Source organism: Cornus florida, unplaced genomic scaffold (genome assembly GCF_030987335.1).
Source record: "Cornus florida cultivar Cherokee Brave unplaced genomic scaffold, ASM3098733v1 CherokeeBrave_3.0.0_Hap2_Chr11, whole genome shotgun sequence".
NCBI classification, from domain to species: Eukaryota; Viridiplantae; Streptophyta; class Magnoliopsida; order Cornales; family Cornaceae; genus Cornus; species Cornus florida.
In genome coordinates, this window is record NW_026775581.1 from 101,229,343 (window position 1) to 101,256,443 (window position 27,101).

The 27,101-nt window shown below is 36.1% G+C and overlaps 3 protein-coding genes and 1 non-coding gene across 4 annotated transcripts; 3 read left to right on the top strand and 1 right to left on the bottom strand.

Moving 5' to 3' along the window:
• Positions 1 to 1,676: 1,676 nt before the first annotated feature.
• On the top strand, positions 1,677 to 8,240 carry LOC132283636 (coatomer subunit zeta-3-like). Its single transcript, XM_059785622.1, has 6 exons — positions 1,677 to 1,825; positions 2,550 to 2,709; positions 5,601 to 5,748; positions 5,850 to 5,927; positions 7,419 to 7,503; positions 7,848 to 8,240. Exons 1-6 carry the CDS (start codon positions 1,802 to 1,804, stop codon positions 7,905 to 7,907), a joined length of 555 nt encoding a protein of 184 aa, XP_059641605.1. The 5' UTR covers positions 1,677 to 1,801; the 3' UTR covers positions 7,908 to 8,240.
• Positions 5,383 to 5,485, bottom strand: LOC132287251 (U6 spliceosomal RNA). The gene has a single exon (XR_009472967.1). It is a non-coding gene; the product is annotated as a U6 spliceosomal RNA (small nuclear RNA).
• Positions 8,241 to 10,754: 2,514 nt separating the features above from the next.
• LOC132286598 (probable phospholipid-transporting ATPase 4) lies at positions 10,755 to 17,086 on the top strand. The gene is made up of 10 exons (XM_059788956.1): positions 10,755 to 12,765; positions 12,869 to 12,979; positions 13,301 to 13,577; positions 13,669 to 13,757; positions 13,867 to 13,954; positions 14,046 to 14,255; positions 14,437 to 14,562; positions 15,474 to 15,572; positions 15,752 to 15,943; positions 16,031 to 17,086. Exons 1-10 carry the CDS (start codon positions 10,937 to 10,939, stop codon positions 16,697 to 16,699), a joined length of 3,690 nt encoding a protein of 1,229 aa, XP_059644939.1. The 5' UTR covers positions 10,755 to 10,936; the 3' UTR covers positions 16,700 to 17,086.
• Positions 17,087 to 17,881: 795 nt separating this feature from the next.
• Positions 17,882 to 26,455, top strand: LOC132286799 (casein kinase 1-like protein 2). Its single transcript, XM_059789185.1, has 14 exons — positions 17,882 to 18,371; positions 18,479 to 18,519; positions 20,568 to 20,637; positions 20,739 to 20,887; positions 20,971 to 21,066; positions 21,158 to 21,228; positions 22,895 to 22,956; positions 23,091 to 23,154; positions 23,240 to 23,324; positions 23,414 to 23,540; positions 23,659 to 23,741; positions 23,846 to 23,909; positions 24,249 to 24,388; positions 25,705 to 26,455. Exons 1-14 carry the CDS (start codon positions 18,296 to 18,298, stop codon positions 26,002 to 26,004), a joined length of 1,428 nt encoding a protein of 475 aa, XP_059645168.1. The 5' UTR covers positions 17,882 to 18,295; the 3' UTR covers positions 26,005 to 26,455.
• Positions 26,456 to 27,101: the final 646 nt, after the last annotated feature.

Here is a 27,101-nt window from a genome sequence, read left to right on the forward strand (position 1 = left end):
TTTTTTGTCAAATCTTGGAGCCGCGTGTGGCTGTACACCCGAACTTCAAATGGTTGGTTGCCCACACTACTATTGAAAAAAATATATATTATAATACATAAATTAATCCATATATTTATAATAATCACAAAAAGAAAAAGGGTATATTATACATAACCCCCCTGTACTAATTTTTTCGTTCAAAATCCCCCCACTAAAATTAAACACCCCCCTGAACTAACAAAACCCATCAAGTTGCCCCGAAATGACAAAATTGCCCTTCTAAGTTAATTGAAAATTTAAAACTTATAATATTATTGTAAGATTACAAAAATACCCTTGAGTTGGTCGGTCTTTTGTTCATCTCCATCTTCCTTTGATTTTAAGCACCAGAAACCCATATTCATCTCCATCTTCCTTTGATTTAGATTTAGAGCATTCTGATTGTAATTGTTGTTTGATCTGTTTTGTGTTGACTTGTTTGGTTGAAAAGAAAAATTGAACTCGGGGGAAATTTGTGTGAAAATATAGCATTGTGGGTAGTTTTATTCGCATAAAATTAGAGAGATTCTACAAACACATATATATACACTGGACTTGGTGTGTGAATTACATTCTTGCATATGTATGGGAAGAATTCTCCTTCGACACACTTAAACTCATCCGCACCGAATCAATCGGACACTACTCCTCGACCTCATCGGCGATTAGAGCCATATCCAACTCTCTCACTGACCAAATATCTGTTGCTATTGTCGACAACGACGTAATTCTGATCAACTAGATCTCGCCGTTCACTCTCAACTGCTGCGACGATCGCAGCGGCCATCACGACTCTCTCGGGCGGGGACCAGATGGCTTAACGACTTTCTCTCGGTCAATCTTTACCGGACGGTGTCGGAAGAGACCACAAGGACATACAGAGACTCATCTTCGAGTCCGCCGGTGCACATGAATTCCTAGTCGGCGACTTCGCAAGCTTCGAATTAGTGGCTCTAGTGGCTCTCGAGGTCGATTCTTCAGCGAAGCGTCAGCGATGTTCGCGACAACGTTCAGGGCATTCAGGTTTCCAATGATTCGATGATCGCCGTGGGGCTCACCTTGTTTCTTTCTTTTCTGGACCAATACGACATCGTCCTCTATCGACGAACCCATTTTAGAAACGCTGGCGATAAGAATTACCGGAATTTCAACCGGAATCGGTGAGTTGGGGTGTCCTTCGGTGGCGAATATTCAGGCGAAGACAGAATCTGATCAATTTGGGGTGTTTCTAGCTACTTACAAGAGGAGCAAACAGAGGGAAAATGTTGCCGGAGTCGCACAAGGAGGTCCAAATCAAAAATTTTACTTGACTGGGTTGGTGATTGTGGCAACGCCACCGTAGAAGGAAGTGTTCACAACAATACTTTGGTTCTTCTTGTTGCAACTCATCGAAGTCGGTGTCGACGGAGAGGACGATGGCGCCCTAATCGACGCCGTAGAGTCGAAGTTCAGTATGATCAAAGTCTGGGAATTTGATCTGTAAGGGAAGATACATCTGCACAATTTTGAAATTTAACCCAAAAAATAGAAATTAGATTTATAAGTTTTAAATTTATAATTAACTTGGAAGGGCAGTTTTGTCATTTTGGGACAACTTGATGGGTTTTGTTGGTTTAGATGTTTAATTTTAGTGGGGGCATTTTGAACGAAAAAATTAGTAAGGGGGGTTATGTGATTTTTCCCCAAAGAAAAATTACACATACTTCAACCGACCTCTTAAGTTCCAAATCAGAGCAGAAGTAATTCTCTGTTTTCAGCTTTCAGTCAGAGACTTGCATCAATGGCGAACTCTTCTATCCATGGAGTGAGTACTCTTCTCTCTCATATCTTCTATTTTTGCAAATTCCAATTTTCTAGAGCTTAAATTTCTGTAGATCTGCAATTTCCTACTTTTTCATATGCGTTCTTGATCTGTAATTCCCATGAAATCTTAGATCTTTTCCCTGATCTGACGTTTGTATGCCGAAAAAGTTTTAGGTAAACTAAACTAACATTTCGAATCTGGGTTTATCATTGTTTAAATCACGACAAAACAAAAGCCCTCTGTTGAGAACATGGTAAACAAGATTCACATAATTTTTTTAATTATTAATCTCTCATTTTTTTATTTGCAATTGTTCCTAGGATACATGATTTATAGATATATTCATGTTAGATCTGTATTATTTCATATGAAATGTCCGATATTTTGATTTGATGTTCAAACAAAAACAATGTGTTTGGGGAAATGGCTTCATTATTCACTTCTCTCTTCTCTACCTATCCACAAACACACAAACACATGTATTTACGCACCTATACTCGAGTATCCATATATGCATGTGTGAGCGCTCACACATTTAGATGATCATAAAATAGCTGGTGGATGTTTTTGTTTGCAATTTAATATATATTTATGTATGGATATATTTTGACTAATTTGCTATCTAAGATTGGAATGTTCAATTATAATCTATTAGACTTATAAGTGGCCTCTACTGCTGTAAATGATTGTATTGTGAGGATATTGCTGTGATTGGGTTATGTAGGATGCATGCCCTACTGTAAAAAATATTCTTCTTCTGGATTCTGAAGGGAAGCGTGTGGCAGTCAAGTATTACTCTGATGATTGGCCAACAAATAGTGCAAAGTTAGCTTTTGAAAAATCGGTGTTTACCAAAACACAGAAGACAAATGCTCGGACAGAAGGTATGCTTTAAGGTCAAGTTTTTTTTACCTTTTCTTGACATTCTTGAATTGATTGTTATGAGATTTGCAAAATGTGTTGCTTTTCAATTAGATTTTACTCAAGGTTTAGCACCTTGATTAACGGAATGCAACCCAGATTGACTGGACAAAACTTACATGACTTGATTTATTTTCTTAAGTACAATTAAGGGGAAACTTTTAATATGGGGAAGATAAATTATTTTTTTATGATTTTCAATATTGTTAGAAGCTACTTCTGTGGAAAAACTAAATAAAAATAAAATTGTTAGAAGCCCACCTTGTGGGGGTAGCATTGGCTCCTTAAAGGAAGCAGGTGCGGATTGGTGGGGGTTTCAAACTATAGTTACGTAAAGCCCTTGTAATAGCAATTCATGGTTCCGAGTACATGACCATTATTGTGGTCTATTTCTACACCTTAGCTGTAAACTTTCCTGTTTTATTTGATTGTTGCAAAACTAAATAGAGAAGCTGATGAAATATTGAACCTTGTGCTTTACATTTTTTCTCTCCTCTTAAAAGATGAGAAGCTACCTAATTGAAGCTGGATAGTTGTATTGGGCAATATTAATCAGAGGTCTTTATTTTTAAGTCTTAGAAAAACTTATGACCTAAAGTTGCCTTTTTTTTCTTTTTTCCTCTCATTTTGGAACTTCTGTCAACTACAGAAAGTAGCAATAACAGTTTATAGAAGTTCATCTTATTACAATTATTTCCTTAGTCCATGGTAAAGCATGAGAATGTGGGTTCGAATCCTGAGAGCAGCTACTTTACTCAATTAATTCCAAGGATTGGGCCTATGTGCAATCTGTCCTTCACTCCTTCCCAGCGCCCTTGATACTTGTTAGTGACCTCTATGACCCTCTAGTCTGGTAAAGCATCATCTTTATTAGTATTAGGGAAGTATCCTCATTTATGGACAAAATTAATTGCCAAAATAGCCTTCAGCTGTACCTTTGGAGCTAATTTTAAGCTCAATAGAATTGGATAAAAATCATTTTTCTCTATCTTGTGCATCTCACTAGTTAGATTTTAGCTCTATTAAATTAAATAAAAATTAGAATAAAATGTTAGTTCATTTTTTTCCCCTTCAATCTATAATTACATCAAACTTGCTGTACAGATGATAAATAAGGAGTTGAATCCCAATTAAGAGGGTTTTTGAACATAGGAGCACGAGCACCCACAAAGCACCAAAACCCGGTGAATACCATATATTTCTTTTATGTTTTCTTGTATTATTGAGTACTTTAGATTAAAGATATTTTTAAAAAAATTGTTATTTTATAAAATTATAGTTTCTTAAAGTTATTTTATAATATTATCTATGCAGTTTCATTCTTTAAGATTACTGGCTATTATTAGATTTATGAAGTGATATGCTTTTAAGTGGTTAACTCTAATGTATGATCCCAAATATACGTAGCTGTGCATGTTCAAGATATCATTTAGTTATTCTATATCACAAGGATATGCATCCTCTTGCATTTACGTTTGCATTTTACATTTATGCAACTAGTACTTCTTCTTTCACTGCAAGATCAGTACCTTTATCTGTCAGTAGGAAAAAACTGAAACCAAATCAGAAAACCATCTCTTATGTAGTTGATGGAAGTTTCTTGCATTATCCAGGAAAAAAAAAAGAAAAAAGGTTTCTTGCATTCTAAATTTTATTAATCATGATTTGAATGACCAAAGTACAGCGAGCCTACCCTGTTCTTCGACATTCTGCAGTAACTGGACATTGTCCATCCGCTCTTGCTTGACAAAATGGTGGATAGTAGTTGCATCAAGTAACTGACTGATAGTAGGTCAGTAAAAATAGAATGCAATTTTTGCTCCTTTCTGCATGACATTTGTCATCATTTATCATGAGCATTGCCATTGTTTTTTACTTTTTTATTTTATTTTTTTATTTTTTTATTTTTATTTTTTTATGAGATAGATTTATATTGATGAAATGAAATATAGTACAAGGAACTAAAGTGGCATACCCCTTGAAAAAACAAAACCAGAGGTCCATAACCAACTTAAATCAAGAAAACATCAACCAAGCAGTCAACTTCAAATGAAACAAAGAAAATACCAACCTGAGCCAATCAGCCCACCTTTTAATAAGTCTCTTTTTGTTCAATCTAAATGGATTGTCTTTTTATGTGGTCATTTCTATGTACTCAAATGAAATTTCTTGTGAATTTAAATAAGAGGTGGTGTGATATGCCTGAGAAGAGCGTTCACTGTGCATAAAGTTATGTTCATTGAAACCGTAAGTTCTTGAATTGAACCCTTGAGGCTGTCACCTCCTTTATTTCATTAGGTGAGATGACAATTTCACATTTTGTCTTATAAGTGCCAAATAGAAGTCGGGAATAAATGCTCAGAGAGTCAGCAACATTTGGATCTAGAATCCTCACAGTTAAATAATGGAGAGAACACTGTAATCACAGTGGAATATCAGTCAGAGCACTCACCACAAGTGTAGTGTCTGTATAAATTTCTTATGATTTTTTTTACCTCATATAATCTCAGTTTCCAAGCTTAACCAATACGAATACATTCATTACTTTCCTAGATCTGATTACCATGAGGGATGTTAATTGACCAATCCTTCCCTGCCTTCTTGAGGGATGTTAATTTTTTTTTTTTTGATAAGTAAAAAATTTGGACCTTTTCTCGATTTGTGCGTGTCATCCTTGCGCAGGGGCCATGCTAATCTTCTCTGTATCGTTCCAATTTTATCGGATGTCCCTGAAGGGACTTCTTGAGGGATGTTAATTGACCAATCCTTCCCTGCCTTCTTGATATTACTTATCATAAATTATGCTTCTTTGTTCCATTAATGTCCATTCATGTGTTTGCTATATTATTTACAGCTGAAATAGCAATGTTTGAGAACAACATTGTTGTCTATAAGTTCATCCAAGATCTACACTTCTTTGTGACCGGAGGTGATGATGAAAATGAACTAATCCTATCCACTGTTCTTCAGGGTTTCGTTGATGCAGTTACCCTTCTCCTAAGGTTTTTGTGATCATACCTCGAGCTGGTGCTTTTAAATTTGATACTGATGATATCTCAGTCTGTGCTTTTATGCTATCTAATATGGCATGCCTGTGTTATAGGAATAACATTGAGAAAATGGAGGCCCTCGAAAATCTAGATCTTATTCTTCTATGCCTTGACGAGATTGTTGATGGAGGGTAAGGAAAATGCTTCTAATTTCATTTTTTTGCTATTTTCTAGACTATCTGCTCACCTTGAATTAAAAGCAATGTTGCACAAAGAAACAAATTCAGAGACTACTGTCTACTAAAAGAGATTGATTGGTTGAAATCTTGAAGATAGGCAACATCATCTTTACCAATAACCAAAACGGTTGCATCCATAAAACGAAAAAATCAAGCATCGAATGGTAAACACTGTGCTTAACAAATGACAAATTTACAGAAATAAGGGCTTGTAAACTTCATACGTAAAGTTCATAAATTTGGGAACTGTATGTACATTAGAACTTAGCCTTGTGTTTGCTGTGCTTATGAGCTGGGAATGTAATATCTTTTACTTTCTGGATTTTGAGTATAGTATTTGGATATGTTAATTATGGAATATCAGGAGTTTTTGCATGTCCCTATAGCTACCAAAAGTTCAAAATTATGTAGGCATATTACCGAAATTTGCACCTAATGAATGTTCTCAATGAAATGGCTTTTTAAGGAATTTGAAATTTAAACTCATTGTAGCAAAATGATTATTTTAACAAATTGAATAACCTTAGTTTTCTTAATTACCTAAATCCCTCTAATCACACCTCGGGTTTTGGGTCTCGAAATCCGTGGGGTGACATAATCCTTAAGTTACAATTGATCTCAGATAGCACCTGAATATTACTTCATGGTTCTGATGACTGAGTAGTAAAACATGTGACTAAATCACAAATACTCTTTGCAAGAATTATACAATCTTCTAGCTCAATGCATGTACAGAACTTCTTGCCTCAATCTATGAGGATAATGATCTTAGCAATAGAAATGTCATTTACTCACAGCAAACGTAGACATCAATTTGAATAGTTTAAATATGGGTTTGGGGAGAAAATGGTTAAATATGGGTGAATAGTTGATCATTTGGGTGGTAGGTGGCCTAAGGGGAGGTAGTAAATCAACTCTGTTTCTTCAGTGTGGCTTCATGCCTTCTATTTTTAGTTTTTGTTCAAATAGTTTCAAGTTTTAGCCAGGAGTGTAGCATGCTCTTATCTTTTTCTGCTGTAGGTTTTATATTATTTTTTTGTATGGAAAATGTCACAATCAAATGCAATGCAAATTCTCTGTGCATTCCTACCGTCCCCGCCTTTTCCCATCCCGTGTTTCCTATCCTATAAGCTTATGTACCTAAACCTAAAACAAAAAGTTCTTCCATTTTAATCTATTATCAGTATGCTAGATTTTGCAAGTATGGGTATAATGAAGGAGTTTGTGTTTCTTTTACTCAAAAAAAAAAAAAAAGGAAAAAAAGAAGAAGAGGAGTTAATGCTTCATTTTGCCATTTGAATCTCATCGCTGTACGGCAAAATATTATGTGTTCCCTCCCCCATGCCTGCCGATGATGAACTTGCTCTAAATGCTACTTCTTTTCCATACAAGAGGTCATTATGATCAAGATGAGGTTAATCTTTTTTTCTTTATCCATTCCAGGATGATTCTTGAAACGGATGCCAATGTTATTGCGGGAAAAGTAGCAACTGATAGCATCGATGCGGGGGCACCCTTGTCTGAGCAGGTAATGAAACTCACTCTTTTCTAACTTTTTCTTTCCAGACTAGAATTCATCAAAAACCAATAATTTATGCTGTTGGATAAAATAGACTGGTAATAATAGATTGTCAATGGAAATAATTAATCTTATTCATGTCCAATCCAAGAAGACTTGAAAGATTATATTTTGAGTCAAGGAGATCACTTGGCTGCAAAATTGTTTCTAATCATGTTAAGACAACTTTTACTCTCTCAAGCTTCTCTAGCAGTTTATCTTACACCTCCTTGGTCTTTTGTGATGCTGGTGGCCTTTTGTGCTTCTTTTCGGTGTTTTATCTAATGGTAAGATGTTGTCAATATGTTGTGCAGACCCTCACCCAAGCTTTGGCTGCAGCTCGTGAACATCTGACAAGGTCCCTTCTCAAATAGTGCATCTGAGTGCACCCAGAGAAAACGAGTTGGCTTTTCATTCTTTATAAGTATATTTTTCTGAGAGTTGGCGGAATGGTAGTTCATTCCACTTCCAGAATTAGATTTCTTTTTTTGATCTTATGACAAGGATAATGCTGTTGGGCTTGTTATGTTTTCCTGTTGTCGGCCTATAAAATAATTGGTTAAGTTGGAGATAATGCTATTCCCCTGCATTGCAACTTTGTGATTTGCATGGGTCTCGTTAATTGAGGGTATCGGTAGAGATAGATTCAGTGTAAGCTTAAATTTTTACATTATTTACATAAATTGTTGTGCTTTGTCTTGAACTTACATTCTGCATTCTCACTTTGATAGTACAACATAGTTGTGCTCCCACTCAAACATGTATTTTCAAGTTTGGTAACCCAATATTAGTCTGTAATTGAGGATGTACAGCCTGAGTGGTGGCATAAACTGTGACATTATTTGCATTAAATGGTAGTGTGCAAAACTAAACTTGCATTTTCATTTCTTACAGCCCGCCTTGTCATTATTTTGATAAAATCATTGTTTCCAGTCCTATTTACAGATTTGATAATTTGAATTTTTATCTTCCAATCAAGTAATTTCTTGTATTTATATGGAAAATGTACGGATATATGTTTTAAATGTATATGAACTTTGTTTTTGTGCTGTGAAGAGATGGCTATTAACATCCTTTTCTCATCATGCAACTAATGAGGAGGGTGCAAGAGCAGGTTTGAGAATGAGCGTTCAATGTTCAAACTCGTGCCACCCGGCCTTGTATCATTTTGTTTTATAATTGCTGGCCCTTTTTTATGCAGTATGATATGATATTTTGGATTCGTAGCTACAAAGTTAACAAAATTTATAATTATAGTTAAATATTTTATTATAAATTTTTTTTTTCTAAAAAAATTATATATTAATTTTATTTACATTATATTTTAGCTATTTAAATTATACATAATGAGAGACATCCCGGTTTAGGAATTAATTTTTCTTTGTAGAAAAGTTTAGGGTAAGGGCACTTCGGAGTTGACATCCCTAAAGCATAGTCAACCAACACCTTAAAATTAGAGAACAAACACGTCTGTTACTTCCACCATTGTCGAGAGAGCGATAAAAGACAAAGAAGACTTGTGAGTTTTTTTGTCCAAGGATAGTTCTGTAAAAAGACAATCTTATAAAATCAAATTTATCCCAAGCTGAACAATGACTCGGGACATTCTAAGTGCGGGTACAACGTTATTTGATAAACTTGAAAATTAAAGTGCTGAAAATTTTTAAAATTGAATCTTAAAAATGTTAGAATTTTATAATCATTAATTATAAATTAAGAATTTATTTTTAGTACTTTTTACAGTTTAAGTTCACATAAGTGAAATATTCATCACATGTCAAAAAAAAAAAAAAAATTCATCACATAAAATTTTATTCAATTTTAATTAGCACTTATTGTTTTAAGTGGTATTAGTATTAAGTAATATACATCATCATTATTAAGTACCTAATTGTGTTATCAAACAATGTGTAAGTCTGTTTTGAGGGCACTTTAGCAAGTTTATGTCCCCGAACTTTGGACAAAAAAATACATTCACACTTATGATTTAACAATTGAGGATGTGAGCTCAACTAAAATTATCCTTATAATAACTTTATCTTATTAATTAATAAATTTCTAAAAAAAAATGTATATTATGAAATCTACTATAATAATGGTATTATTTATAAAAATATATCTATATAATGATTGATGGCAATAAAAGAAGGTTTTGAGTTCTTTTTACTTCTTTGAGCAAAAATTAGATAAACAACTAAATTAGAAATATATATATATATATATATATATAGATTATCATTATAGGGCTTTTTTTTTTTTTTTTTTTTTTCTCTCTAGTTGGGACTCGCATACACTGCCTCCATTGAAGTTTAAATTCTTGATCTCTCTTTGAAAAGTAAAAGCCTTATACCGCTAGGCCACACACCTGTTAGTTCATTATAAACTTATCACAAAATAAATAATTTTAAGTTAAAATAAATTCCAACAGAAATCTTGATATTTAACTTATTCAGCTGATTCTTACGCTCAAAATAATTGAGGTCAAAGTTAATAAAGGAATTTTTATTTATTAATCCAAACGAGTTGGATCGAGAGGTTCATTTAATTAGTTTACAAAATGAGTTTAAAAAATAAAAAAAAATTAAAACTGTAAATAAATATACAGCGAGAAAGAAAGCGGCCCCACCTACCCAAAAATGTAAGGGAGAGGCCCCGTAAATTCCTGGCATTGGTTTGTAGTCGGACGGAGAGAGTACACAGAGCGGGCTTCTTTGCCAACTGGGTCCCTCGAATCTCCTCACCCTCTCTCTCTCTAGATTTTCTCTCTCTAAGCTCCGCCTTCCCTATCATCGCGACTCTGCAACTTCGACTCTCTCTCTCCTCATATCTGTTTATTTTCTAAATGGGTTTGCTACATTCACGTTAAAGGTAGACAATGCATGTTTTTACGGGTACCCTTTTTTCTTTCTCATTATATATCTATACCTACATAAATGATTTGTGGCTTTCTGGGTTCTTCTTTTCTTGATATATCTTAGTTAATCTGTAATGAGGAATCTATACTTGTGTTATATATATTGTTTATTCTATTAAAGATTATTTATGCGGTTCTAGCTCGTGAAATTGTGATTTTCTTTTTTCTTATCTAATTGATTCAAAATCTTCAAATTAATTAATGCAAATTTGATTGTTTTAATGATAGGTCTTCTTAAGAAGGTTTAATCATTATAATGCATAAAGTTTGATTTGCATGTGTTATTGGGTTGATATATTTTCAGGTGATGCTTAACTGCATCTTGTGAAATCTAGGTGATAGGTCAATGTAGTTAAATTATAGAAGATAATGTTGTACAGCTTAGCAGATTCCTTCAATTATTGTGGTGAAGGCAAGATTGTGGAGGTTTTCCTTTAGGTGTTTGTTTATCTGGGCTCAAAATTACGAATTGGAGCCGAAACCAGAAAAATGCCACGGGGAAGGATAAGGGCCAGGCTTCGCAGCAGTCTGTACACATTTGGATGCATTAGGCCACCTGATGTTGAAGCAGACATACCACATCAATTCCAAGGCCCCGGATTTACACGATTTGTGAACTGCAACCAACCTCATCTCCACGAAAAGAAACCTCATAAATACTGCTCGAATTATATATCAACAACAAAGTATAACTTCTTCACATTCCTGCCTAAGGCCATCTTTGAGCAGTTCCGCCGTGTTGCCAACTTATATTTCCTCCTTGCTGCAATTCTGTCACTCACACCCGTCGCCCCATTCTCAGCTATAAGTATGATTGCTCCTCTGTCCTTCGTGGTTGGGCTTAGTATGGCAAAGGAAGCTTTGGAAGATTGGCGGAGATTTATTCAGGATATGAAGGTCAATATGCGAAAGGCTATCATCCACAAAGGTGATGGTGTTTTTGGTCTTAAGCCATGGATGAAGATTCGGGTTGGAGACGTGGTGAAAGTGACAAAGGATCAATTTTTTCCTGCGGATCTACTTCTTTTATCATCAAGTTATGATGATGGGATTTGTTATGTGGAGACTATGAACTTGGATGGAGAGACAAACTTGAAGGTAAAGAGAGCTTCGGAGGTAACCTTACCCTTGGATGATGATCTGACTTTCAGGGACTTCACTGGAACAATTAGCTGTGAAGACCCCAACCCCAGCCTTTACACCTTTGTGGGTAATCTTGATTATGATCATCAGGTTTATCCTCTTGATCCTAGCCAGATTCTTCTTAGAGATTCAAAGCTCAGGAATACAGGTTATGTGTTTGGAGTGGTGATATTTACTGGTCATGATAGCAAAGTCATGCAGAATGCAACAAGGTCTCCTTCAAAAAGGAGCACGATTGAAAAACAGACAGACAAAATCATATACTTCCTTTTCACCCTCCTTGTGTTGATCTCGTTGATCAGCTCCATAGGTTTCTCTGTAAAGTCTGAGTTTGAAGTGCCAGACTGGTGGTACTTGAAACCCCAGAATCCGTCATCAATTTTTAATCCGGAAAAGTCCGCCTTGACGGGATTTTTCCATTTGGTTACTGCTCTTATCCTGTATGGATATTTAATACCCATCTCGCTTTATGTTTCAATTGAGGTTGTGAAGGTCCTGCAGGCAATGTTCATTAACAACGATATACATATGTATGATGAAGAGACTGGAACTCCTGCTCAAGCACGGACATCAAATATAAATGAGGAGTTAGGTCAGGTTGACACAATCCTCTCTGATAAAACTGGCACTTTGACATGCAACCAGATGGACTTTCTCAAATGTTCCATTGCTGGTACTGCATATGGCATGCGTTCTAGTGAAGTTGAAGCCGCAGCTGCGAAGCAGATGGCTAATGAATTTGATAGGCAGGTCTCGGAAATTCCAAGCAATGCTATCGACAAAAAAAGTGCACATAGTTTCTGGGAAGACAGAGGAACTGGTCTCGGGGCATCAGAAATTGAATTGGAAACTATCATTACTTCTAAAGATGAAAAGGATCAGAAACCTATGATCAAGGGGTTTAGCTTTGAGGACAGCCGCCTCATGAATGGAAATTGGATGAAAGAGCCCAATGCAGATGTCATTTTGTTATTTTTTCGGATACTTGCAGTTTGTCACACCGCGCTTCCTGAGCTAAATGAGAAGACTGGAAGCTTCAACTATGAAGCTGAGTCACCAGATGAAGGAGCTTTTCTTATTGCAGCAAGAGAATTTGGCTTTGAGTTTTGTAAAAGAACTCAAACAAGCGTATTTGTTCGTGAAAGATATCCTTCTTCTGAAAAGCCAGTTGAAAGGTCAGACAGCAAATGAACAATTTCCTTTTTTATTTGGTGTTTTGTTGATCTTCCTTGGACTCTTTGTGTCTTACCATATTATTTGTCTTCTTAAAATTTTCAGGGAGTTCAAAATTCTCAATCTGTTGGATTTCAGTAGTAAAAGAAAGCGAATGTCCGTCATTGTCCGGGATGAGGAGGGAGAGATTCTTCTCCTGTGCAAGGGTGCAGATAGGTTTGGCTCATGACTTACTTTCTTATTTTTCTTTAATTTCCTTCAGAAGCTCTTACAGCTTACAATGATATCATTAGTGTAATTTTTGTAGAACCTTAAGTTTGCTCACAAGGTGTTTATGGAGTGTATAAACTTGTATCTTTAGTCTGTTCTTTAAAGTTTGATGGTTTAAGTAATCAGACATAGAGCAGGATGACCTTTGAAGCTCTATATATTTTCCTTCCCACTCCAGTTCATTGAGTCTAGACTGTCCTTTAGCAATGTTGATTTGTTTACAAATTCAATAAATTGTTCCTTTGTTTGTAATTTTGTATTATGCAGCATCATCTTTGATCGCTTATCAAAGAGTGGAAGAATGTTTCAGGAAGCTACCACAACCCATTTGAATGACTACGGGGAAGCTGGGTTGCGTACGTTGGCACTTGCTTACAGAAAGGTTGAAGAGTCAGAGTATTCTGCTTGGAACAATGAGTTTCTTAAAGCAAAGACTTCCTTTGGTGGTGATAGAGAGGCAATGCTTGAACGGGCATCTGATATGATGGAAAGAGATTTGATTCTTGTTGGTGCAACTGCTGTGGAGGACAAACTGCAGAAAGGAGTATGTTTTATCAATACTATAGTGTTAAAACCATTATTTATGCATTATCTTTTTGACAATCTCCCTCAGCTTTTATAACTCTTCTTTCTAGGTGCCTCAGTGCATAGATAAACTGGCACAAGCTGGTCTCAAGATCTGGGTTCTTACTGGAGATAAGATGGAGACTGCCATCAACATAGGGTTTGTCTCTCAGCAACTAAAAATAAGGCTCTGATTAATGCATACTAACTTCATGACTTTGCATTTAAAGACCAATAGCTGAAATAAAATTTTTGTTTGAGTGATGCAGATTTGCATGTAGTCTGCTTCGACAGGGCATGAATCAGATCTGTATAACAACAATGAATGCAGATATGTCAGCCAAAGATCCCAAAGAGGTAAAGTTTTTCAGAAACAATCATTGTAGATCTTTTATAGGAAATTTATTTCATTGATGTTAAAACTTTGATGCTTCTTGCTACCGATCAGGCTATGAAAGAGAACGTTTTGATGCAAATCATCAATGCCACCCGAATGATCAAGCTCGAAAAGGATCCTCATGCTGCATTTGCCTTAATTATTGATGGGAAAACCCTAACTTACGCTTTAGAGGATAATATGAAGCATCAATTCCTAAATCTAGCAGTTGGTTGTGCATCGGTCATATGCTGTCGTGTCTCTCCGAAGCAGAAAGCTCTGGTGCGATATCTTTTTCCTCTTGATGGACTTTGTTTACCGAACATTGTCTTTTCTGCTATTTGGTTTTCTAAGTTAGCAATATTCATATAGTAGAGATAGTTGCATGTCTTTTTCTTTGAGTTTGTGGTTGTCTTGTTCTATCTCTCAATTTGTTCAAGTTTTAATTTCATTGGAACATTAGGTAACAAGATTAGTGAAAGAAGGAACTCGAAAAACCACCTTAGCAATTGGTGATGGTGCAAATGATGTTGGAATGATTCAAGAAGCAGATATTGGTATTGGTATCAGTGGGGTGGAAGGAATGCAGGTTGGTAACGAAACTAACAGGCTTTGTTTGCATTATGCATCTGTAAAAGCTTTAGTACAAACATTTTTATAATTCTAACATGTTTTAGTAGTAGCACAATACATCTTTTTACAGATCATTATTTTTTCTTAAACTCAGATCTCTTGGACGGCATGGACTAAGGATCCATATCAACTCTCCTTTTATGTGTCTGGGGTATTAGAAAAAAAAAAAAAATGGGATATGTGAACGAAATATTATGTCCAGTTACTGCACAATGAATATTTGAGAATATTGCGTGAAAAGTAGAAGGTTGGGTTGTTTACTAGCTTTATGGTTGCTTTTCATGCGTGGAACTAATCTCGATTCCAGACAGGAACTTTCTCTGTCTGAACCTGTTACCGACCAATAAGAGAAATAGCCACATGCAGAAAATTTCACAGCAACTGTCCTTGTCAACCTGCACTTATGATTTTCTTTTTGATGTTTAGTCTCTTTTTATTTATTTTATTTATTTTTATTTTTCATTTGGTTCAATTGCTTTACTCATCTTCTCTTGGAAGGTGGGGTGGGAGGTTAGTAATGTAATCATATCAGCTCTACTGCCTAATAAGCATTTAGTCAGATGATCTCCACCTTGTACAAGTTTATGTCAATAACTGTACTAGTTGTCAATTTCTATGGATCGTTTGGTTTCAGGATTCTGAGAGTATCAACTCTGAATCCACGTTCAGAAATGTTGATGCATTGTTCAATGCTACTATAGTCTTTCAACTTCTTCTCCTACCATAGCAAATTGATTATATTATGGGGCACTGGGTCCAAAACCATGGTCCATTTAACTTTTATTGGTTAATGTTTATATTTTAGCCAGGCTCAAGTAGCCAAGGGAACATTATAGTCCGGCTCACTAAATTATCAGTTTTTTGCAGGCTGTGATGGCTAGTGACTTTTCTATTGCACAGTTTCGGTTTCTAGAGACTCTTCTAGTTGTCCATGGACATTGGTGCTATAAGAGAATTGCTCAGATGGTAATAACTAAAAAAAAAAAAAGAACAGATGATACTGCCATTATATATTAATGATTTTATCATTTTTGCACTGCATGCACACACACGTACGCAGTTTACATATTTCAGTTTTGTGCCTTTGTGCTAGTGTTTTTGACCACTAATTCATCCTTATTTGAACTGCATTGTTGTGCATTCAGATATGTTATTTCTTCTACAAGAACATAGCTTTTGGCCTCACAATTTTCTACTTCGAGGCATTCACAGCCTTTTCCGGCCAAGCGGTGTATGACGATTGGTACATGCTGCTATTCAATGTTGTTCTTACCTCATTGCCTGTCATTTCGCTTGGTGTCTTTGAACAAGATGTTTCTTCGGATATATGCTTACAGGTTACTCCAATATTAGCATCTTCGTCTGTAATTTCATCTATTCTGTTCATCAATGTCACACTCACGCATAGTTCACGCGTTTTTCAGTTCCCAGCATTGTATCAGCAAGGACAGAAGAACTTGTTCTTTGGCTGGTACAGGATATTGGGGTGGATGGGAAATGGTATTTATTCCTCCCTGGTCATTTTCTTCCTCAACATTAGCATCTTTTATAACCAATCCTTCCCGAGGGAAGGCCATACTGCTGACATGGCTGCTGTGGGTACAACTATGTTCACTTGCATCATCTGGGCTGTAAACTGCCAGATTGCGCTCATAACGAATCACTTCACATGGATACAACACGTCTTTGTCTGGGGCAGCATCACTTCTTGGTACTTGTTTCTTTTCCTATATGGCTTGCTGCCTCCAATTTATTCCGGGAATGCCTACGTAATCCTTCCAGAGGTTCTTGCTCCCTCTCCAATATACTGGTATACCACCATTTTAGTAACAATTGCTAGTAATCTTCCATACATGGTTCACATATCTTTTCAAAGATCTTTCAATCCGTTGGATCATCATGTCATCCAAGAAATCAAGTACTACAGGAAAGATGTGAAGGATCGACATATGTGGAGAAGAGAACGGAAGAAAGCAAGACAGGAGACCAAAATCGGTTTCACAGCAAGAGTGGATGCGAAGATCAGGAACTTGAGAGGGAGGCTGCAGAAGAAGCAGTTATCTATTAATCCCTCTGGTTTGCCCTCATTGTAATAGCGCCATTGTTTTTTTAGTTCTTTTATATAGTTTTTTAGGGTCTTGGTGTTTGCATTTCTACTTCTTTGTGGCCCTTTCCCAATTCATATATTGGCAGTTTTTTTGTGTGGTTTCAGTGGTTTGTAGATGCCCATTCATCAAGCCAGAGTATTAAAGCTGTTGTATGTAAAAAAAAGAAATTCAAAAGATTTGATTATAGCTAGTGAAAATAGTCCATGTCTAGCTGCCTTATCTCTGGGTATGTACTGGACCAATATACACCTTTTTGTACCCTTAAAGCATGAAAGCTTTGCAGCTATAATCCAACCCCTGATTTGCTCTCTTTGCCATAATAAAGTGAAGACGCTCCCAGATTGAGCTTGTGCATTGGATCAAGAGTGCAAACCTCAAAGCCCTAATCTAACATTTGAAAATTTTAGCTCACACAAGAGTGTTTTTCTTTTTGAATTTACATATTTGTTTTGATTAACTTCAAACAGATTAATATTGGGTCTATTTGATTGAATTTTCCAAAAACAGTTTTGAAGGGGAAAAAAAAAAAAAAAATCTATATTAATATCTATAAGTTACCAATGGCCTGGTGACATATAGGGTTTGAATCTCTAAAAGGACAAAAGTGCTGGTGGGGGTGGGTTTCTTGCCATTAAAAAAAAAAAACCTAAAGTTGAAACATTTTCAAAAAGTTGGGTGAATATTCAAAAATAACTAAAACTTTATAGGTGAGTTTGTAACCTTACATAGAATTTAGGTAAAGTTATAATTTACCATAAAGAAAATTACAAGAAGAAAAGTAATATGATAAAATTACAGGCATTCATATTAAAAAAATATACCAACATAATGGTCTCTTTCAGATTTTGTTTAATAATTGTTGCTAGATATTAAATGAATTAGTCACTATTTTTCCGCCTTCAAAATAATTTTTTTATATATATATTTTTTTACATATATCATTTAATTGAATTCAGAATGTCTAAATTTACAATTCAGGGCTTCTTATTGACTAAGGTGCAAGTTTATTAAATCATAAGTTTTGAAAAGCAGTGAGTGTAATTTTTTAATATAAAGTGATTTTTGTAATTTACTTAAACTTAATAGAAGGTTAATGCAATTTACTAAAAATAATAATTAAAATGTTAATTATATATAAAGGTGTGAAAGAGGTCTCTGCTTCGATTGGATCAAAGCGCGAGTGGAAATATCATTATGCCTCCCCTTTCCCCTCCGTCTGTCTTCCTCTCTCCTCTGTCTTCCTCTCTCCAACTCTGCAACCCAAAACCTCCATTAAGCTAGATTTCTAGAGAGAAAAATTCTCAAAACCCTAGATTTCCTTTACATATTTTTCCAGTGATCTCTCACAACAATTTATTTTCCCCCTTTCTTGGTACCACAAACAAAATCGTTTCTACATCCTTTGGTCGTGTGTGTGGCCACAAATTTGTTTTCCCGTTGATTTCTGATCATCGTTTTGATCAAGGGTTTGGACTTTGGACGGTTCAATTTGCGCTTTATTTATTTGTTTTTAATGATTTTTTTTAGCTAGCGTTGAATTGTAGATAGGGTTCCGTTTGGACGTTGATTTTGTGACTTTTGATGGAACCTCGTGTGGGTAATAAGTTCCGTCTCGGCCGGAAGATCGGTAGCGGCTCGTTTGGAGAGATCTATCTTGGTATGTTGCAATTCTCGCTCTTCATTGTTCTCTATTGTGAATGTTAATTTACTGTGTTTTTTTTTTTTTTTTTTTCAATTTGATTCTTATTTTGTACATTTTTACAGGCACTAATATTCAAACAAATGAAGAAGTTGCTATTAAGCTTGTAAGTTCCCATATTACTATGAATTCTGTCATTATGTGTTCTTTCTTTTATTTTTTATTTTTTCCTTTTAATGTTGTGCCCGTGGCTAAGAGGTTTTACGTTCTTTTCTATTTGTGATTGAATTATTTTTTATTTATTATTTATATATTTTTTTGGGTTCGTTAAGTTGGAGGTTGCAAATTTCTGTTTATGTTTATGGCGTCTTTGATAAATTTTTCACCTATGGAAGCTTGCGCATACACCCAATGTGGCACATGCCAGCACACAGACAAATTTATTGCATATGTGGTGAGGGTATAGTCAAGTGATCAATGCGTGACAAGAATTTAGCTTCAAATCAGAGGGGATTTTGGATTAGTTGCACCTTAATACTTTGAGTCTATGGCTTAGATTCTACTGTGTTTTTGAGATATCAAGTTCAAGATCACCTGCTTTGCATAGTTATTGGGTTGTGCAAATTTCATCTAAGACAGGAATGAAGCAGATGCCGAATGTCTTGTCATTAGTTTGTTGTTTGAACTTTGAACTGTCCTGCTCAAGTGCTTTCTTTCTTCTGAATCGCATTATGTTTGATGATTTGAGCTGATTAGGGCCCAGATATTATCATGGTTTAGCTAAAACTATTATTATGTTGTGATTGATGAGATTTTTAGTTGGTATTTATCTAGATTTTAGGGTAAATATATTTGGTGTTAGAACTTGGGATAGTTTTAGTAAATAAGGAAGTGTTATTGTGATAGAAACTGCATATTTTTTGAGCTAACATTTTCTATCTTCAAGAATACAGTTAAGGTGCTAATTTTTGGTACTTTAGTTATAGGATATTTGTGGTAAACTGTTGTGTGATCATTTTTTTACCATTAAATTACCCGTTGGTTTCTGATTTTATGTTTTCTCTGCCTGGATTTGGCCCAAAGGTTGATTTTTTACGAGGGTTGCATTAAATTTTGAACTTGTGATGTGATGGGGTTTAGGAATTAAAGGGTTTGTTGATTGAATCCTAGCTTGTGCATATGCAACTTTGCACTGTTTGATCAAATCAAAAGAAGCGGCTGGCAGTGAGCAAGAAGGGGTCGTCAGCTGGTTTCTGTAGCTCTACTAAGCAAATAATTGCTTGCTTCCTTCTGGAATATGTAGCTCTACTTAGCTTATAATTGCTATCTGCCTTTAGTTGCAAATAACGTGTGCGTGCAGCATAGGAGAAGAGAAGCTAGCTATGGTCGTTTAGCCCCATCTATATCTATAGGTGGCAAATGTCAAGAGCTGATAAGTGATGAGTGTGGTAATAGTATTGGGGGCCGGTTCCTTGATGCTGTGCGTTCTGTCCAGGTTCAGCTCTCATGTACGCCCCACCTCACATAGAAAAGGGGGACCTCTTCTATAGAAGAATCAGACTGCTATAAAGTACTGCTATAATTATGCCAGAGTGAAAGAGAGAGAAGAAATGGCGGCCTGGGGAATATATTAGACACTTCTTATGTTCTCTAGTAAGTGTGCTTAAGTAAAAACCCAACCTGACAACCCGAAAATTGCCCCTGGATGGCATTAATGTCACAAGTGGGAAGGGATTAAATCGGTCATTCATCATATACATCTTCCTCCGTGATCCATTTCATGCCTACACTAATTAGTTATCAAAAGACTTACTTTACAAAGATAACATTGCTTACAGGAACCTTGCAGTTCTCTGTAACCGTCCTGGATCGGCCTTGCCAATGCCCCTAGTGCTTATCGTCTATGCTGGATATAGAAGGGGATTGATTTCTTCGCTGTAGTATTATTTGAACTCATTTTGCATGTTGAATTAATACATGCTTGAATTTCTTCTTCTTCTTTTTTTTTGTTTGTTTTGTTTTTGTGGCGGTTGTTGTTGTTTGTTTGGTGTGAACTTTGTTGTTGGCGTTGAAATTTTTTTCCGCTAGTTGAAACAAACACCCACTTTGCCCCTATAGGACACTTTGGAAGGTGAAGAAGTACTACTAGGCTACATTCCCTTGGTCAATGAATAGTTTCACCCATGAATTTTCAATTGTGTTTCTTATATACAGGAAAATGTCAAGACAAAGCACCCCCAGTTGCTGTATGAATCGAAGTTGTATAAATTACTACAGGGAGGAAGTAAGGATATTTACTAGCTTGCTGCCTTCTTCTTCTTCCTTTTTGGCTCACTGTAATATTTATTAGTTCATATCCTTATCGGTGAGAAATTTTTTTGGCAGCTGGAATTCCAAATGTGCGATGGTTTGGGGTTGAAGGGGACTATAATGTTCTTGTGATGGATTTACTGGGACCTAGTCTTGAAGATTTGTTCAACTTTTGTAGTAGGAAGCTGTCCTTGAAGACTGTACTTATGCTCGCAGATCAGATGGTAGGATTTATTCTACTGCATAAATACTGTGGTAACAATAAAGGCACCTCTGTTTATTGTTTGATGGCAATCTATTCTTTCAGATAAACCGGGTTGAATTTGTCCATTCCAAATCATTCTTGCATCGAGATATTAAGCCAGATAATTTTCTTATGGGATTAGGGAGGCGTGCAAATCAGGTTTGAATTGAAAGTTGTCCCCTCCTTTTCTTTTTTCTATTTGCTTTGAGGATCTGTTTTAATTCCTTGTTTGCTATTTAATTGCATTTAGGTCTACATAATTGACTTTGGTTTGGCTAAGAAGTACAGAGACTCCTCAACCCATCAACATATTCCTTATAGGTGAGCTCCTTTTGAACTATTTAATGGGTGAGTTGGTTCAAATACTCGTATTCAAAGGATTTGGTCTTTCATAGGTCTGGAGCCGATTGATACGTTATCCTGATCGATTTGCAATTTATTTTGCTCTTTGACATGCTATGTTTTGTTTTGTGGAATTAGATGGGCTCCACCACCCTTTTGGCAAGGTGTAATAAGGGGGAGTTTATCCCACATTGGATCCGGATGGGAGAGTGATTGGGTATATATGAGTTGGGTGTTGCCCCCACCTAATAGCTTAGGCTTTTGGGTCGGATTGCGAAGCACCCACCCGTGACGGTATCAGAGTCAAATCCAGTTCTTGATTCGGTGTCACGCCAAGCGCCTGGCCCGGAGGGCATCATGGTGGACAACCCGGGTAGGCAGGGTGGCTCGACCTGTAGTAATGGCGTTGCGAGTTCGGGTGGGGGAGAATGTAATAAAGGGGAGTTTGTCCCACATCGAATCCGGATGAGAGAGTGATTAGGTATATATGGGCTGGATGTTAGCCCCACCTAATAGCTTAGGTTTTTGGGTCGGATCGCGAAGCACCACCCATTACACAATGGGTGAACAAAATTATTATTCCATTCTTTGGCTCCTCAATTTTGTCAACCTATTATTAGTTTTCTTGCTCTTATATATTTTATTGTACCATGATGAGTTCTGTTTGTTGCGGCCCCTAAAACGGTGCAGGATACTCGTAACATTTAATGTATTGGCCTATGTACATTTTATTATGAGCTAATGAAATGTGTTTTATATTTTTGTTTGTTCGAAAAAATTCTAAATTTGTTGATGCTGCTGCAAGAAAACTTTAGCACCTCTTAATTCAATTTACTTCATAATTTTTAAGACACCAAACCTCCCTGAATTAGCTTGCAAGTGAAGATGGAAGGAAAATTTGGGGGGGGCCTGGCACACTGATTTATATTATGTCTGTTACTGATCAGATGAGGATAAGGTGTCATACCCTGTAGGAAGCAGGAATTTTAGCTAAGTAGGGTGATGCTGATAGTGTTGACTGTATCTTGAACATTCTGGTGAATTCCCTTTTATCTCATGTTTCTGATCTGGTTCATGTATGCTTCATTAATCAAAATTGGAGCTTAAATTTCAAGTGAGGTTATAGTTTATGGCTAGAATAATGGGAGTTCTTAATGAGTGGAAATTATTCTGTACATGTGGATTGCATTTGATGAATGGTTGTATGTCACATGTTATTACCATTTGATTACTTCTGAGCATCGAATTATATAATCTTTTCTTCTCTTTTATTTTTGGTCTTTGACTTCCATACTTTTCCTGACACTTAAGTATCTGAGCTTGTTTACATGACCCAGATGTTATTCATAGTGTGTTAATTTTGATATTATGTATCATTTAAAAGGCAACAGTGACTCTTCAGAAGTTGGACATATGAGTGCAGTATGTTTCTGCAATAATTGTTGCTTCTTCTTTTTGTGCTTGATTGGTTGTTTATATTCTGGTCTCACTAAGAATCAAAGTATTCGCTAGTCATCCTGTTTTACATGCCTCGTTTTTGTCAGGGCTCCTTGTACTATTTTACTAGATGATTTAGTTATCAGAGATGCCAGTTTCTGTTCCCTTTTTTTTTTTCTCCTCTTGAATGTTTCCAAATAAAATGCAGAGAAAATAAGAATTTGACGGGCACTGCAAGATATGCAAGCATGAATACTCACCTAGGCATTGGTATGTAATGGCAATTTTTTTTTTTTTGTTTATCCTTTTGTTAATAAAGCACAACCTCTTTCTGTGTAATGTAAGTGTTAATCCTTGGGCTAATTTTTTTTTTTCTCCCATGTTTCTCTTGTACTATTGCATAGAACAAAGTCGGAGGGATGACTTAGAATCACTTGGTTATGTTCTTATGTATTTCTTAAGAGGAAGGTACACAATCATTTGATGCTTAACTTCATTATTTTATTGATTTTCTATTATGTGCTTGTTTATTTATGACCACATATGTTTGTAGTCTCCCGTGGCAGGGACTGAAAGCAGGAAATAAGAAACAAAAGTATGAAAAGATAAGCGAAAAGAAAGTGTCAACCTCTATTGAGGTAATTTATGTTTTACAAGATAGATCGATGCAAATGATACATATTCAGCACCATGAAACTGACTGCAAAGCTAACTGCTTCATCCTTAGGCCTTATGTCGGGGGTATCCCACAGAATTTGCATCATACTTCCATTACTGTCGATCATTACGGTTTGATGATAAACCAGATTACGCTTATCTGAAGAGAATCTTCCGGGACCTTTTTATTCGTGAAGGTTTGAGTTTATTTTATTATTATGTATCCTTTTGGTTTTGGAAAGATTAAAGGTCAGGCTTTTAATTTCAATGTTGCGCACTCAATAAATGAAGGTTGTTACTTTCTTTTTGCATCAGGCTTTCAGTTTGATTATGTGTTTGATTGGACTATTTTGAAGTATCAGCAATCTCAGCTTGCCAATCCTCCTTCCCGTGCTCTTGTATGTGACATTGTATAATTAGTTTTTCCCCATTCTTTTGCCCTTTGCCCCTTATTTTGGCCCCTTCAATGGAAATGCTTTGAATAGTAAGATATTGTGGACAGGCTGCTGGTGCTGGAACGAGTTCTGGGATGCCCCATGCAATTGGCAATGTCGATAGACAATCAGGTAATTCTCTGCATTTTCCTTTCTTATATTAAGTTTTACCGAGTGAAATCCAGTTGCATGTTCTTGAAACCGAGTGAAATCCAATTGCATTTTCAACTTATTTGATTCTGTCATCCGGATAATGCATATTCTAATTTTCTGCGCATACCTTTGTGGGTTTTGACTTTTGATGTATGGTTATTTTGGACACACTGTCAAGTCTCCCACTGATTTAATGAGCTAATCTTCTATTCCCCTTGAACCTTTACACCAATTTTTGTAATAAATTTCTGATCTTATCCCAATGTTCTGGTTCCATCTATTGCTCTGAGCTTAATATGTATGCTGAATGTGTTGCAGCTGGTGAAGATGGTAGGCCTACTGGTTGGTCTTCATCAAATCCAACACGTAGAAACACTGGACCACCTGTAAATACCGGAGGCTTGTCTAAACAAAAAAGTCCAGTTGCAAATGATTCAGCCATGGCCAAAGACAGTATTGTAAGTTTATTTCATTTTTATTTTTATTGTCAAAAGATAGATGGGTGCTCTATACCAATGTGAATGGAGATTCCCTTGCAACTGGGCTATATTACCCTTTGTTATCGGTTTAATTGTTTAGAACCTGTCTCAGCCCACCAACCTGCCTGAAGAAAATGAGTTTTGTTAAGTTTTATGCCGCAGGAGTTAGTTTTGGTGATCTAGTCCTATCTGATTAAATATGGGTTGTGTTTAGCCTCAAAACTTGCACAAGCTAAAGTGACCATTTATTTTTTGTTTTTTTGTTTTTTTGAAAAATTATATATATTAGTTATATTTTCTTCTGTTTTTTATGCATCCTTCAATGAGGATAAAAAATGTATCTAGGTTGGTGGACTGTTCCGCTCTCCCTATTAGATCTTGTGACTAGGTTTTGAATCCAACTGGAACTAGCTTTTGAACATGGCCTACTAGTGATCCTTGTCATCCATGCAATTATTTAGGTTTATTTTAAGTTCTCTTGGTTTTTGACACGAATATGTTCGTTAACATGGTGATACAAGCAAAATGAATCTGATGCAAAACTATTCTCAAAAAAAAAGTTTGTCCAATGTGCAATATTGGTCTGTTTACTGAACGATGGAACTTTAACTTCCCCAAGGAGTTCCTCACATGGGTTACTTATTGTTTTATTTACTAGCTTATTGATAACTTCCAATCTTGTTTCTTTCAATTAGCTAAGCCCTTTTAGACCAGCATGGCAGTTTCTGCTCGTGTTATATGCATGTCTTATTTGTGCAGACACACTAGAGTCGATAATTGAATGGATTAGGGAAAGAAGTGCTTTACAGTTATGCCAAGCCTTTCTACTTGGAAGAGCAGTTTTTTATTATCTTTCTTGCTGTCAATGACTCAATATCTTTCTGCAACATTGCTTGGATTGTTTGTGTATACTCAACGATATGGTCCACTAAGAAACAAAATCAAAACCCAAAGTTCTCTTTCTGCAACCTTCCGATGGCATTCCTGTGAGTCTGTGACTACCTCTGCTGTCTTTGGTTACCCGTCCAACTATAGCCTGGAATTTTGACCGAATTACTAAAAACTACTAAATTAACTAATAAAAAGTCGGTCTAGGAATAAAGTCTTGAGGGGCTTGCTGTTTTGGCTTTCAGCTGGAGTGGAACTGCTTTAGCCAGAACAGCTTGTAGTGAAAATGGAACTAAAGTTCTGGTTCTACTTGCTTAATGTATCTTAAAGATAAAACAATTTAGTTAGTCCCTGACTTAATTCTGTTGCTACATTTTGGTTCGTTACTTGTGGTTGGACTCTTGCAGTTGTCTGGTTCTAATTTTTTGCGGACAAGTGGATCTTCGAGGCGACCTGCTGTCTCTAGCAGTCGTGACCCAGTGATTGCTGGGAGTGAATCTGATCCTTCTCGCCTCCGTGCCACTGGTGCAAGTCCAAGTGCACTTCGCAAAGTTTCTAGTTCTGCTCAAAGAAGTTCACCAGTTGTATCATCAGATCACAAGCGCAGTTCTTCTAGTAGAAACCCCTCTAACATAAAGAACTTTGAATCCACTCTCAAGGGTATTGAGGGCCTGCACTTTAATAACGATGAGAGGCTGCATTATTAGTTGTCTCTATTCGACCCTCGTCTACTGTAAAAATTGAAATGGTAATACTTTGGCATGCACTTGGAGTGGAATCTGTTATTTTGTGTTGTTCTTTGAAGACAGCTGGCAGCTGAAATATAAGGTGGTGCAAGTTGGGTAATGTTATACTAGAAACCATACAATAAGAGATCTTGAAAGAGTAGAGCAGAGCCCGACTATATCCCACCCAAGTTAGGCTTGTCAATACAGTGTGAGTTGTTTTGGAATGGTTTCAGTTATATTGTTGTTTTGATCCTTGTTTTCCGTCAGCTCTTATGTTCATTGTTCCGTCAATTCTATATGTTAACGACGTGGGTTATAAGCACTGTAAAACTGTAACTAGGCTATTTTATTGATTTTTGTGGTGCATTTAGATTTCCAGAAGACTTGGATATCAATATTATCTAAAACTGGAAGGTTGTTTTGTTGATTATTTGGTTCATTTTGTTTTCCAGGAATCTCAAGGATTGAGATTATTTAGCACTTAACCCGTACTGTGAAAATGAACTTACAAGCGTTTCAGTAGATGTACAGGTGAAGTGTTATATTTTCAAAGACGAAGTACAAGGTGAAACATAGAATTTGACAAGAGTTGTCTTGGCTTGGCCAAAGCAATTGATTTTGTAATTTTATTTTCTTGATGTCTCTTTTTGCTTAACAATACCAGTTTTCAGACCTAACCCTATAGGGTTTACTGGAGGATGTGGCTTCAAAGCTTTTAGAAGCTCTTTATCATATCACTTCACACAGCATCTGATGTTTGTCGAGGCATACAACAAATTCTGTAAACGTTCTTATGGTTTTGCAACCTTTACTTATTTAGTGTAGCATGCTGATGTAGATTGGTGCAATACTTTTATCCTTGTGATTGTGAATTTGCAAGCACACATTCATTGATATACAAACTTCGACAAAGCCCGCATTCCACTCTAGGTTTTTTAACAAGGACAGTTGGTATGGTACTTGCTTGAAACTATGAAACTAATCCCCTTCGAACATCTAACATATAACAACCGTGAATCATTGGATGAAGATGTCTGAATATCTTTGTATATATATGTAAATTATTGAAGGGATTT